The sequence below is a fragment of the Fusarium solani genome, assembly GCF_023522795.1.
Source record: "Fusarium solani strain SB1 chromosome Unknown bctg00000000, whole genome shotgun sequence".
Lineage (NCBI taxonomy): Eukaryota > Fungi > Ascomycota > Sordariomycetes > Hypocreales > Nectriaceae > Fusarium > Fusarium solani.
In genome coordinates, this window is record NW_027072157.1 from 848,774 (window position 1) to 862,663 (window position 13,890).

At 55.6% G+C, this 13,890-nt stretch overlaps 5 protein-coding genes across 5 annotated transcripts; 2 read left to right on the forward strand and 3 right to left on the reverse strand.

Moving 5' to 3' along the window:
* Positions 1 to 163: 163 nt before the first annotated feature.
* Positions 164 to 1,938, reverse strand: MRS44_000267 (uncharacterized protein; the record flags this gene model as incomplete). Its single annotated transcript, XM_046273153.2, has 2 exons — positions 164 to 978; positions 1,029 to 1,938. The coding sequence occupies 2 exons, from the start codon at positions 1,936 to 1,938 to the stop codon at positions 164 to 166; spliced, it is 1,725 nt and encodes a 574-aa protein (XP_046129606.2).
* Positions 1,939 to 2,310: 372 nt separating this feature from the next.
* MRS44_000268 (uncharacterized protein) lies at positions 2,311 to 2,904 on the reverse strand (the record flags this gene model as incomplete). Its single annotated transcript, XM_065623967.1, has 1 exon — positions 2,311 to 2,904. The coding sequence occupies one exon, from the start codon at positions 2,902 to 2,904 to the stop codon at positions 2,311 to 2,313; it is 594 nt and encodes a 197-aa protein (XP_065479702.1).
* A 2,813-nt stretch (positions 2,905 to 5,717) lies between these two features.
* MRS44_000269 (uncharacterized protein) lies at positions 5,718 to 8,388 on the forward strand (the record flags this gene model as incomplete). The annotated part of the gene is made up of 5 exons (XM_065623968.1): positions 5,718 to 5,924; positions 5,979 to 6,098; positions 6,169 to 6,461; positions 6,606 to 8,192; positions 8,241 to 8,388. The coding sequence occupies 5 exons, from the start codon at positions 5,718 to 5,720 to the stop codon at positions 8,386 to 8,388; spliced, it is 2,355 nt and encodes a 784-aa protein (XP_065479703.1).
* A 441-nt stretch (positions 8,389 to 8,829) lies between these two features.
* On the reverse strand, positions 8,830 to 12,631 carry MRS44_000270 (uncharacterized protein; the record flags this gene model as incomplete). Its single annotated transcript, XM_046272217.2, has 2 exons — positions 8,830 to 12,492; positions 12,563 to 12,631. The coding sequence occupies 2 exons, from the start codon at positions 12,629 to 12,631 to the stop codon at positions 8,830 to 8,832; spliced, it is 3,732 nt and encodes a 1,243-aa protein (XP_046129604.2).
* A 359-nt stretch (positions 12,632 to 12,990) lies between these two features.
* On the forward strand, positions 12,991 to 13,709 carry MRS44_000271 (uncharacterized protein; the record flags this gene model as incomplete). Its single annotated transcript, XM_046276890.2, has 3 exons — positions 12,991 to 13,059; positions 13,117 to 13,527; positions 13,584 to 13,709. 3 exons carry the CDS (start codon positions 12,991 to 12,993, stop codon positions 13,707 to 13,709), a joined length of 606 nt encoding a protein of 201 aa, XP_046129603.1.
* Between the last annotated feature and the right edge of the window lie 181 nt (positions 13,710 to 13,890).

Consider the following 13,890-nt stretch of genomic DNA (forward strand, 5'->3'; position numbering starts at 1 on the left):
TTATGTAGGGGGCACCGCCTATGGGTGATCCGTCCATCTGCCAAAACGCCGTGGTGTCCGTTCCCAATCCGCTATGGTTTCCGTATGTGACAAAGGAAAATGAAATCGCTAGTTTTGTATGTCCTGTTCTGTTCCTGCCCTTCCAATCCTATTCCAACTACATTTACATGTCAAGGGTGAGAAGCTCTAACCTTGACACAACGGCCTCGGTGCTGGCGCAGATGCGTTCCACCCGAAGCATAGCCAGAGCAGCTGTGGTCTCTTCCTCGCTGGCATCAACAAGCTCCAGTCGCGAGAGAACCTTCTCCGATTCGATGCCACCAAAGATGTCGACGTTGGACAGACCCTCGGCGTCGAGCTCCTTGGGCTGCTCAGTGGTAGTGGCAGGCTCGTTGTGGAACAGGGCGAAATCAGGATCAGACTCAAACTCAGCGTCGACAGGGACAGCGTCGATAGGCTCAGACACCTGAGGCTTCTCGACAGGTCGCTCGATGATGGGCATGTCGACCTTCTCATCCTCGGAATCAAAGGCAGGCTCAACAAAGTTGGAGGTCTTTCCGGACAGGACAGCGGCATCGAGAGTGGGCACCTCAGGGGTGTCGACGACAAAGACCTGAGGCTGGAAGTTGTAGGTGTTGTCCAGAGTGAGCATGGAGAAGTCCATGTTCTGCTCAGGGATCATGGCCATGCCAATCTGCTGCTGCTGAGACTGCTGGGCGTTGTAAGGGTTGATGTCCTTGGGCATCTGACGCTGCTCCTGCTGAGGCTCGACCTTGAGCTGAGGGGTCGGGGCAGTAGAGGCGGCAGGGTTGTTGCTGAGCGTGTCCAGGAAGTTGGAGAAGGAAGACGACGACAGAAGCATGCGGGTCAGGTCGGTGAGACGCTTGTTCTCCTCAACAAGGGCCCGGTTCTGGGATCGGAGATCACCATTCTCGTTGACCTTGTTGGCGATTTCACTCTCGAGCTGAGAGATGTATTCTAGTGACAGTTAGTGCATGTACCAAGTTGAGGGGATAATATTGGCTTACCCTTTCTGCGGGAACGGAAAGCACGAGCGGAAACCTTGTTGCGAAGTTGACGGCGCTCCTTGCTGCTGAGCTTCTTGCCCTCCTCACTGGCCAGGAGTCGCTCATCCTCATCCATCTCATCCTCGTCCTTCTTGGCGCGAGGGAGGTTGGTCATGGGACTCTGGCCCTGACCATCAGGCATAGAGGGTTTGGCCCGCATCGAGTTGAGAAGCTGTGTGATCTTCTGCTCAACGATGGGGTCGGTAGGCTGAGGAGCCTTTCCACGGGACTTGGCCTGGGGGCTCTGTCGCTGAGCCTGCTGCTGCTGCTGGATCAGCCGCTGCTGGTGACGCTGTTCAGCTTGGGCCTTGGCGAGGGCAGCCTGAGAGTGGGCGCCGGGCCAGAGACGGCCGACATTGTTGGTCTGGGTAGGCAGAACAGGCGGCGATGGCAGGCTAGCATCCTGCTCGATGTTGCTGGGGTTGATGGTGAAGAATTGCTGCGAATCGGCAGGGGACTCAAATTCCATATCGATATCCGAAGCGCCCAGAGTTCCTTGAGAAGGAGACGTGTTGAAGTCAAACATGTCGTTCTCGGGGCTGAAGGTGGAAAGATAGTCGAGGCTGGCAAAGTCCTGGTAACCAGTGTTGTTGGTCTGGTTCACCGCCATGGTGTTTGCGAGCGCACCGGGTACAAAGCCAGTCTGTTGTCGGTACAGATCATAGTTGTGACTGGGACCGCTCAAGGCCTGTGTGGTTGTGGCAGCTGCGGGCACTGACACGGCCGCGGTGACGGGGCTTGTGAAGGTAGGCTTCGAGGTCGCTGAGGGCGAGACTGAGGCCGAAGGAGACTGGTAATTCGAGACGTTCTCGTACTCTGTGAGGTCGAGGAGGGCGTCGATATCGACGTTGTTCGGGGCCGAAGCCGACATGATGACGTTTTGTGAAGTCGGGTGTTATCAGAGCGGCGGATACCGGACTAGAGCGGAAGACGCAGGAAGCGAAAGCGACAGTAGGAGAGAGAATGAAGTCGCCGCCTGTTTATGTAAGAAGTGAGTGATGACACGCCAGATGTGACTCGATGATGTCCAATATGTTTGATGAGTTGATGGAGATGATTTGGTGACAAGTTTGTTGCAAAAGTTGAGAAGGGGAAAGATGGAAGATGGAACCAGGCAGAAATCGGGAACTGGGGGAAGGGTGTTCTATCAATGGGATGGGTGCCTTGGTAGCGGTACGTACCGCCGGGACATCAACTCACCCCCGGCACGCCAGGAGAGCCACGAGGAGCCACTGTAAACCCACTAACGGAATCCACTGTAAACAAACTCAAAGTCCCTAATTCCAAGGATGTAATGCTCTAAATCCCCTGAAGGTTTGCAGGAGAGCCGCCGTCCGTCTCTGCGCTTCCACCCCTGCCGGGGCTGCCAGGGCCGTTGTCCGGGCTGACAAGGATCAGCAGCCGGGGAGCCGACTAGTGGAGCGAGAGGACGCGTCAGCTCTTTTCCTGGGTGGTGCAAGCCAAGGGCGAGGATGTGAGCGACTGGGTGAGCGGCGCGGGCGACGTCTGAGGCAGCGCCGCATCGAACCAACCAAAACCAGCCAAGAGGCCGACTCCTTCGGCGGCCGAGCCTCCCAGCGCCTCTCTCACCAAGTGCCAGAGTCGCTCTGGCCCCCCACCTCTCCCTGGATCTTGACCACCAGAGCCCGTTCCAGGTCTCATCGTGTCCCGAGGGATGCGAGAGGGGACCCCCCTGGAGAGACTGCGGCCTGAGGATGACGACGCTCGACTGCCCTTTCGGGCCAAATTCGACGCCAGAAAGGCAGTGATGGGAGCATGGCGCTCGCTTTCTCGCTGCCAGCCAGACATCAAGGACCGCTCCGCTGGGCTTTTTCATTGTGGGCGCTGCCAGCTGAAGACCACCGCCAACCTCTTGCATCTACGAGCTGACGAATATTCGTCGTGGCCTGAGCTCAAAGAGGTCAAGCCTCAGGTTGATTATTCCGTTGCCTGCGTTTGAGATTGCGACCTCATGCCTCGAAGCGATGCCACAACGTCTTGATAGCATCATTCCCGCTTGTTTGGTGCAGACGGAAACACGCACGGGAATTCCTGCGTCCAATCGCTGTCATAGACACAATGTGATGGGAAATGCATCACGTCCTCGTCAGCCAGCGGTTGCTCAGACGGCAACGCGGCATCTGCTATCTCTTGGTCACTGGAATGCTGGTCGGCGTCTGCTGTAACGACAACGACACTGCACTGCTTAGAGTAAACAAACGGCGATGCAAGACGCCGACCCTCCGGTCCTCATTGGCTTGACAGGTCGGTACTGATACGCAATCCTCTTCCCCAATCCAGCCAGGTCATGGCAGGCGAGCGGGTAGCGATACTTTGTCATCCGTGCATCCCGAGCGTGGCTGTACAGAGTCCGCGCATTTTCCTGTTTGAGGAAAAGGCAATGGAATTATCAGGCGCCAGCAAAAGGACCTGCTCACCTCGAACGCTTAGCCTAAACGGACTCCATGCCGCACACCATTGACCTCGCTCTCGCTTTCCTCGCTCTCGCCGTGTGAAGGAGAAGCTTGGAAGCTTTTTGGCGTCAATACCGTAGTATCATGCTACGTAGCACGTCTCCTGGTCGTTCTGAAACCCACATCGACAACGTGCCCATCTCGCCTTGTCCGTGGCCTTCCCTTCAGATTGACAAGCTCCAAATGATCAAGGGATCAACATCATTTCTTTTGGCTTTGCTCATCTTAATTCCAAATGAAATAGACATGGTCTCGCCTCTCCTTCTCCATTGCGGGGACGACCTCTGGCCGTCACGATATTATCAACTGCACTGCCACCGCCCTCATTACCTATCACCACCGTCCACCGACTCTCACCAGCACGTGCACTGTCCATCCCACTGCTTCTCCTTTCAATGCTCACTAATCTGTCACTGCCCTTGCTACTGCACTGTGCCCTGCTGCTGATCTGTGTGATCAGACACAGTGGCACAACCGTCGCCTCGGGGCTGTGCAGCGCAACTCTTGGCTCACCAACAAGCTCGCTCTCGTTCAGTGACAAAGAGCGAATCGCTGGAATCGCGACCCGAAGGAGCGCCACTCTCAGCATCGCTCACAACATCAAAGCACCACCGGCATTAATGAAACGCCGTCGGGCCCGCTTTTGCGTGTTAAACACCGATCACTTCCCATCCCATCGGCGTCTCAAATGCCGTCGCTGGGGCTTCTTTTTGCCACTCGCAAAACACACTTCAGACGGTGGCATAACATGTGTTGTGATGTGCACATCCCCGTATTGCGCCCCCTTGCCGACAAAAATAGAAAACAGACTGGAGCACAGTCCGCCCTTTCAACTGCCGCCCTGAATATCTTCCCCACCGCCCCTGACGATGAAGTGTCACTGACTCCCGTCTCTCCCACATGCCGGTTTGCATTGATCCAGACCTGTCCTGTTTCACGAAACAAAGTCTGCAGTCTTCCACCAACGGCAGCCTCCCTGCCTCAATCCATCTTTCGATCTTCAAACAAGTCAGCATCGGGACCCCCTTCCGTTGTGGGAGTTTCAGACATTGATCGATCGATTGGCCGTGAGCACCGTGAAATCTGAAACCCATATCCTGCTCAAAGTTTTGATGGTTGACAATGCGCTCCGAGTACTAAAGCTGACTCTAGCCTCCTTTGTTCGCCCACATGCCGAAGTTCGATATGCCGAAGTTCACTGTGGAATCCCATAAGCCTGCGCCTGACGATCTCGAGGCTTTGTTCAGCTTTAAACTCTGCCGCTGACGAGCCGTCAAACTGAGATGAAGGCTTTGAATTGTTTCTGCAAGGATTGTATTTCAAATGGATTCATGCGAATCGAGTGATTGGTTCTGGCACGCTCATCACTAAAGCTGTTCCCTGAACACCTGGAGAAGTCGCCAGCCACGCCGATATTGCGAATCATTTAAACAACGACCAATCTTTCGAAAGGGGCTCTGCTGTGGCAAGGGGACCCTGGCGTAAAAGAAGCATTGCGGCCAGGCTGGATGTTCTAGAAATATCACCTCGTTCCAAGCCGAGGCAGACCAGGGCAGTGCCTGGAGGTTGGAGATTCAACGGTCACATGACTAACATCACGTGCTGGTTCATGTGATCAAACTCTGCTTTGACCTCGAAGCACGTGATTGGCCTGCTACAGCCTGATTTGGTTCAGCCTGATGTGAGGCCATCCATCCAAGGGACCCATCCGCCTGCATCTCGTCTGCAGAACCTCATCGGAGCCTTACGCCCTCGAGCTGTGCGCGCCCAACTGCACACGCGCCCGACTTTGCCCTCCATCTCGCCCGGTCTCAGTGTCTCCAGGTCGCGCTTCTGGTTTGTGCTTGCCCTGTCGCAATCTAGAGTGTTTGTGCCTCGTTTTGCGACTTGTGAGAAGAAATCGAAACAGCCTCGGCCGTTTCACTTAGTCCGTCTGCAATCTTGGCTTTCTTTTTTGTTTCCGGTTTCCATACAAGGGCATCATCGACCTTGCTCGAGGAGTTTCCCAGAGGAACCCGCCTTGCAAACACACACGTTACTGCTCGGCCTCGGAAGAGCCTTCTGAGTTGCTACTTCACGTTCTTTTGACAGCCGTCCCGTGTCCTGCTTTGCACCTCATCTGAACTTTTGGTGCCTGACCACCATGTGGATGGTAAGCTAACCATAGCTGTGCAAAATGGGGAGAGAAAAGCGCAGCCTGCCCGCCGCCGTGGCAGGAGGCCCGAAGGAGAGGCATCGCCGAGCCCAGAGATCTCAGTATGATCCTACGGCGCCTGTACCACAAGGCTTTGTTGCCAAGCCAGCCATACCAAAGACAAAGCATCACTCGTACTTCGAGTTTGTGGAGAACAAAGACAAGAAGAAGAAGAAGCTCGAGTTTCAGGTACAATGCGACTATCGCGCCGAGGTTATCTATCACAGCACTCACCACCTCTAGATCACCACCAAAAGCACTCCCCCTCCTGGTTTCGAATTTGTCCCTGCCGGCAATCCCGAACTAACTACAGCATGCAAAGAGCTGTCCCGCAATAAAGATGCCATGATCTTTATAGTTTCGGTATGCGATATGCGATTGCGATATTCCGCCGCCTCCCCCGACCGCTTTCACTAACCTAGTCGTGCTGAAGAACGCAAAAGACAATACCACCAACACCCTATCACATCAGGTCCATCGGATCGGCCATCATATCAGAGAAACGATTGTCGAGGAAGCCCGAGCCAGCTTAGGACACATCCTGGACCGCACGCTACCACCAACTGGTGGCTCGCCCGAGCCTATCCCAGAATCCCAGGAAGAGTATGATGCGCAGGTAGATGCCGCTTTGCGAGATCTATTCCCAAGGATCCCCAACACCGACCGCCAGATGATTATCGAACATGCTTTCAGACGGGTTTGTACTCCCTCCCCTAACAAGTCTAGGTACGAATGTTTATGATGATAGGGCACATCGTCCAAGACCGAAAAAGTAGGACTCTCATCAGACATCACCCTTGCCCGACGGGTTCAACTTGCAGTGCTCGCTCATATCCGCCATACCCATACCAGGTATGACACTTTACTCAGAGAGACGACATGGCAGAATGCTCGCAAGGTCGTTGAGGCCTTGTGTTTGGATACACTCGTCAAGTGGCGAGGAGATGAGGAGAGCGGCCGGGACCAGCTGGATGAGATCTTGCGAGAAGTCGTGGTCATATCTGACTCGGACGAGGAGTCCGGCGAGGAGACTGATGACTCGGTCGAAGAGGTCATGCCTCAGCCTCGATCTACTCTGACAAACAGACTCGCAAGCAACATCTCTGGCCAAGATGGTCCTGGTCGTCGCCAATCTCCCAGACTCAACCCGGGCGCCAAAGGCCCCGGCCCCCTTACTCCAGCCAAACAGAAGGCCAAGGTTAAGAAAGCCAAGCGAAAGACTTCGGCAGAGAGAAAAGGCCAACGCGGTTTCAAGAGATATCAAGCCTGGCAAGAAGCCCTTGAACGCTCCCGCGGAGAACCGGCCCCAGCCCCCCAATCTCCCGTGGCACGAAGCCTCCCATATACACATGTTCCGCCACCCACAGGAGCTCTTGCGCTCAGAGATGATGAGTTCCCGCCCGCTTCCCAGCTTAGGATTGTTCCGGAAAGGGCCGGGCCTGCGCCAAACGAGAATGGATATGTTGGGAAACCACACCATCCTCCGAGTAACCAGTTCATGAACCCTGGACGTGAGTCCTTTTCTCCGGTTGCACGCAAGGTAAAGTCTCCCTTCAATGAGCCATCACCTGTCACACGTCGACCTGTGTCGAGGATTACCAGCCGCTTGCAAGATATGCTGGTGCCATCCATTGAGCCAGCATCTCCCGAAGCCATGAAGCCTTCTTTTGTACGTACAGTGCCGCCCAGACCCCAGGCATTCAGGGACGAGCTCCCTTTTGGTTCCAGGATACAACATCCATCCACGGTTTCCTCTCCATTGCGTGGCCTCAATGTGAGAGATGACCCAGCTCACATATCCCGCCCTGATCGCTTCGCCCCTGAGGACAGACCCTACGATGGGCGTCTCAATGGTCCTGGACAAGCCGTGCTACATCGCGAACAGGACTATGCCCCTCGCAATGGAAGCCGTATTGTTACTGCCCCCTTGTATCGCTCTGACGCGAGGCCAGCACTACACACCCCTCCGGCCATTGCTGTAAGTCGACGGCCTTATGAGGAGGCCCCAAGACCAGGAGATCGTGATTCCCCGATCGTTATGGAAGATCGTGGCGGGTTCTACCAACGGGTCCCAGTCCGTGGAGATGGAACCCGCCTAGCGGCACATGATCCAGGATTTGTCGAGTATAGACGGCCTACGCGTGAGACTCGGAGGGTTGAGGAGCCTCGACCTATTTCCTGGCACGAGGGGCCACGAGTCTTGCATGATAGTCGACACGGCGCGGGGATTGAGGTCATTCCCATCACTCGCGCTCCTCCGTTGGAGGCCCGACCACGCCCTATTTTGGTAGAGTCTCGTTCTGCGCCGTATCTGCCAGCAGCCTCAGGACCCCCCTCTGATTCTTGGAGATATGTTGAGCGAGAACCCCATCTTGTTCACCATGACGCACCCAGTTCGGAGGCTCGTCTTATGACGAGTGATTACCCAGGACTGAGACGCGAACCGTATCGAGAGATGTAAGTACGACTACTTCTAGACGTGAGATGGAGACTCACAACAGGTAGTCGGATTGAAGAACGACCCCCGGAGGCTTTCCAGCAACGAGAGCCGATACAGCGACACTACGGGAATCAACCACCACTTGCACCTAATAATGGCCGGGCGCACCCTCTACACCCACGGCAACCCGAGAACGTCATTGTTCTAGAGTGATGATGAGACGACACACGACTTGACGACATGATGTAATATGAGCTGTTTGCTCACCTGTCTCATTGGAACCACTGTACAAAGAGCTTGGGCGCGATGACGACGCATATGGAGGAGTTGGTTGGCATCACTGGCATCGATATCACTTACTGTATCTGAAAGAGCATGGCGAGGCTGGGGCGGTCACAGTGACTAGCCCCCTGATTAGATTTGTACTGGAATTCGACGGCAGCATGGAATGATACCCAGAGAGCAAGCGATGCTATGCTCTGACTTGAAGAATTATGTAGAAGTCTTGTTTCAAATCATAATGCATAAGCTTGGATCCAAATATATGTAACTTGAACTTTTATTTACCCTGAAATAACTTGCCTGTGCGTGATCTAAACTAGAAAATGAATGCCCGAACATGACGACATGGAATAGGGGGTATAACTATGGCATCTAGTTGCGTCCTCTCCTCGGCTTGCCCACGCCACCCATCGACGGGCCATGTCTCTTCTCAACGCCCAGCCCCTTTCGTCCAGCCGAGATGCCTCCCTTTCCGCTCCTCGCGCCGCCACCTCCACGTCCTCCTCGTCCTCCCCTGCCGCGGAAGTTACCCCTTCCGCCCCTATCCCGTCCAGGGCTGAGCTTGCTCTTGACAGCAGCAGCGTCACCCCGATCCATCTCGAGATCCTCATCGTCGTCGTCGTCCTTGGTGCGTCGGTTGGAGAACTTGAGCTTGCCACCGCGGCCGCGCTTGGCCACGTCCTTGCCCTTGAGGGCGGCGACGTAGGCTCCCACGCCTGAAGCCTCAGGGTTGGGCTCGTCAACCTCCATCTCGTCGTCGCTGTCCTTGCCGAGGATGAGCTTGCCGTCGAGGTCGTACTTGGCCTTTGTGCGCTGGGGCTTGCGGAGTTTGACGGGCTTGGTGGACGAGATGTTGGCAAGGGCCTTCTTGTCCAAGAGATCCAGGGGCTCGTCGTCATCCTCGATGATGTAGGTCTTTCCGCCCTTCTGAGCCTTCTTCTTTTGCCGAGGGGTAGCCTCGTCGTCAGAGTCGTCCGAGGCGTCCGAGTCGCTGCTGTAGAGGGCCTGGTCGTACTCGTTCTCAAACTGGCGCTTAGGCTGACCGTCATCGTCATCGCTATCATCACCGTCGTGGGCGGCCTTAGCAGCATCCTTCTTCTTCTTGGTGCGCTCCTTAGTCTTGCGGATGTTGACGATGAGCTTCTTGTCAGCATCGGGGCAGTTGTTGTGGATGTTGTCGTAACCAAAGCGGCGGACCATGCGCTCCAGGATGTGCTTGACCTTGGCCTTGAAGTGGCCCTTGTGCTCGTGGCTCCAGACGATGAGGTTGGGCACGAGGGTCGAGAGCCGGGGGAGCATGAGCTCGACGGGGAGGCTGATGACGCAGACCTTGACGAAGCCCAGGCAGCTCTTGACGATCTCGCGGTTGTTGGACGTGAGGAAGAGGTCCATGGTCTGGACCAGGTCGGAGAGAGTCTGCTCGCTCAGGTCGCTGCGGAACTCGTAGAGGAGTCTGCTGATGGCGGTGATAGAGGCAGAGATCATGTGAGGTGTGCTGCCAGCCAGACCAGCGCTGACCATGGTGAAGAACTCCTCGATGTTGGCGGTTCCAGCTGGAGCATCGTTGGGCATGTGGGGGACCTTGCTGTTGTCGATAGGGACGCCGTTAGCACCGGCCATACGGTGTCCCATCTGGACGAGCAGCTCGTAAGCAGTCTCACGAGCACGCTCGTTGTTCTCCTTGCAGCAGATAACAACCTCGCTGAGGACGGCGGGGATGAAGTGAAGGGAGGTGTCGGGGATAAAGGGGAGGAGGGCGGTGACGGCAGCGAGACGCTCTCGTCGAGCAGGGGCAGAGACCTTCTCAGTGCTCGAGAAGATGAGGTTCTGGAGCTCGGCGCTGCGCTCTTGAAGGGCGGCCTTGCCGATCTCAGAGTCTGCCAGACGGGGGATGAGCTTGTATGCCTTCTTCTGGAGTTGAGGCTCATCCTCCTTGTTAATGATAACAGCCGCAATCTCAAAGAGAGCGGCGAAGCTGTCTCGAGGGAGGTAGACAGACATTGTGATAACAAGGTCCATCAGAGTCTGGGCTGTTGAAGGCATGTGGTCCTTGGACTTCTGGCCCTTCTCCTTCTCAGCGGGCTTCTCCGCCTGCAACTCCGCCGCCAGCATCTTGCTAACCCGGTCAAAGGTCTCCATCAGCTCCCCGTTGGGTGTTATGCTCAGGAAAGTGTTGATGGTCTGAAGAATGGGACCTCGGCTCTGAGGAAGGGTTTGTGTGTAGACGTTGAACAGGACAGCGAGCATGTTGCCCGCAAACTGAGAGAGGTACTCGAGGTTCTTCTTGGCGGTAGCACGGCTCACTCGGCTCTGAAGAACCAAGTCCTCCTCCTCATCTTGAATCTCAGCAATAGCCTGGCTCGACTCAATCAGAGTCTTGAGCGCACGGCAGACATCCAACCGCAGCTCAACCTGCTTGTAGAGGAGGTTGGCCAGAATCTCGGCAAAGCCCTGATCGAACGCCTCGGTCAGGTCCAGAGGCAGGTCGCAGTAGCCGGGGAGGGTGGACCAGATCTGCTGAACCACCGTCTCGTAGATCTTGACCTCCATTGTCTTCTCGGCCTGTCCGTGGTCCAGAACCTTTTGGAACATGAGCTCACTTAGCGGCACCATCTCGCTCTTGAAGTGGGCCAGGTTTGTGTTGCTGGTATAGTCTCGGAGGATAGGGAACATCCAAGCCCTGCCTGGCTGGCCCTTCGCAGGCTTTGCTAGGTTCAGGGGAAGGACAGAGAGGACAGCCTCAGGGCCCATTGCCCGGATAGCCTTGCCGATAACCTCATCGGCATCCTTCTTGTTACGGAAAGATCCGTTCTCTCGGATCTCACCAATCGTCTTGGTGACATTCATCATGATGGGGAACGACCTCCACCTCAACGAGTCGAACATGGCGCCCAGGACGTTAAATGTCTGTAGCCAAGCAGCCTGATACTGAACGGTAAGAAGTGACTCTGCTGTCTTTGCAACCTTCTCCAGAATCTTCTCGTCGTAAATCGAGGGCTCGAGGATGACCTGTCGAGGGACGCAGTTGGCCATGAAAGAGACCAGACACTCGGAAGCCGAAATTCGGATATTCTCAGACGGTGACTCGAGAAACTGCGCGACCATGTCAAACATCTGGGGGAGGTTCTGGAAAGTCTCATCAGGCTCGACCTGCGCCGATACGTCGTATCCTCGGGACAGAATCGCGAGCCACGGGGGAACAAGCTGGGTGTCATTGGCAGCCGGACGAAGCTCAGAGATGATCTCCATAAGTCGCGGCAGCTTGGCAGACGAAACCTCATCCGTCATACCCTCAAAGATCATCTCGAAAATCTCAAAGGCGGCCATGGTCATGTACTCGTTTCCGCTCTTCGCGATACCCAGCAGCAGCTCACACAGCGACTCGATCTTCTTGGTGGGCCAGCCGCCACTCGCGGCAGCAATTGTCTTTACCAATTGCAGGGCATGGATCATGGCAGGATCGTGGGCGTCTGACTTCTTCTTGCGTGCTTGCGCGACCTTGATCGCAAGGTCCTCGAGGTTCTTCAGAGCAGTCTGGGCGCACATGTCGGCAGCAGGGTGATCCAGGGAAGGGCTCGGGGGCGGGTTTCGAAGGACCTTCTTCAAGGCATCCTGCGACCTTCTTCGGACCTTGGGTCGGTGGTCAAGAGACATGTTCAAAAGTCCTGCAACAGCCCTTCGAGGACCAATCTGGGAAACCGAGAGCTCCCAAGAAGCAGCATCCTGCGCCAACAACAACGATTCGAGACATCCTATGGAGGATCGCAACAGGAGAGGCTCCGCATCCTGCAGCAGAAGCACGGGGGCGAGAAGGGTCAGGATCTGGGTGAACTTGGCTCGGAGGAGAGGCTGCGGGGCATAAGGCGTAACAACGTCGAGAAGGTAAACGGCAGGTGTCGCCAGTTCCGGGTTGACTGTGTCATTGGCGTTGGCCTGCTGAAGAAGAGCCAACAGAGCCGCAAAGTATCCGGTGGGCGTGGGCGCTTCGTTCTGCTCCTTGAGAGTCGACTCGACGGCCTGAAGTACAACGACAGTCTAGTACAATGTCAGTATGCGACTCTCGACATTGGACAGCTCCAACAAGGCCAGGACGGCAGATACGTACCCTCTTCTGACTCTGCAAGCCAGGAGACTTGATCTTGTCCAGCTTTTCAGCCAGAGAAGGGGTCGCCATGTTTGTCGAGCAATTCAATCCGCAACCACCAAAGACTGGGATTGTAGGTTCGGTGAAAGCAGAACCCCAGGCCCAAGCCCGCAAAATCCCAAATTTTTTGAAAATTGCTTATCGCACCCCCGCCGACTTGTCCGATAAGAAATCGTGGCTGGTGCTGTGTGCTGAGCCACATTTTCAGCCCCCGTTATGACGATGTGGCTGCCCTCCAGCTTACCGCTCTATCCGGGCCACTACGTACCTTGTCTCGAACTGCCCCTCCAGCCTCACGGAGCTCAAGGGGCTGGCAGCTTGCGCCTCTCGACTTGTCAAGCGCAAACCCATCTGCAGCTTCATTTCTCTCCCGGCGCCAGAGAGACATCATGGCTTTCCTCATTCTCGTTATAGGGGATCTTCACATCCCCGACAGGGCGCTTGATATTCCGGCCAAGGTAATCGCCGACCGCAAGATGCTTCGAGGGCCGCGCGCTCGCTAACACCATCCGCAGTTCAAGAAGCTCCTCGCCCCCGGCAAGATCGGCCAGACGCTCTGCCTTGGAAACCTGACCGACAAGCACACGTACGAGTACTTGCGATCGATCTCTCCGGACCTCAAGATCGTCAAGGGCCGCTATGACGTCGAGGCCACCTCCCTCCCCCTGACCCAGGTCGTCACCCACGGTAGCCTCCGCATTGGATTCCTTGAGGGCTTCACGCTCGTCTCCAACGAGCCCGACCTGCTCCTTGCCGAGGCGAACAAGCTGGACGTGGATGTTCTATGCTGGGGCGGCACTCACCGCTTCGATGCTTTCGAGTACATGGACAAGTTCTTTGTGAACCCGGGAAGCGCAACTGGCGCATTCCCTGGAAGCTGGAGCAAGGACGGCGAGGAGCCGACGCCAAGCTTCTGCTTGATGGATGTAGGTGTTCTACAACTGACATCTTGAAGGCCAGTGCATGTTGACAATATCATTAGGTCCAGGGAATCTCTCTCACTCTCTACGTTTACCAATTACGGAAGGATGATAAGGGTAATGAGAATGTGGCGGTGGAGAAGGTGACATACACAAAGCCAGTTGAGCCATCAGGAGGATCATCATGAGATGGACACAGGAGCAGTAGGGGGCTACCACTCAAAGACATTCAGCGATGCATTAAAGACCAAAGAATCTATACCCATCACAGCTTCAAGGAGCACGTCATAAATACTACTCCAAAAGAGACAAGGGACGCTCATATTCGACATGCATCGTGCAGCTCAGACGGACCGTCAACATAGTCTC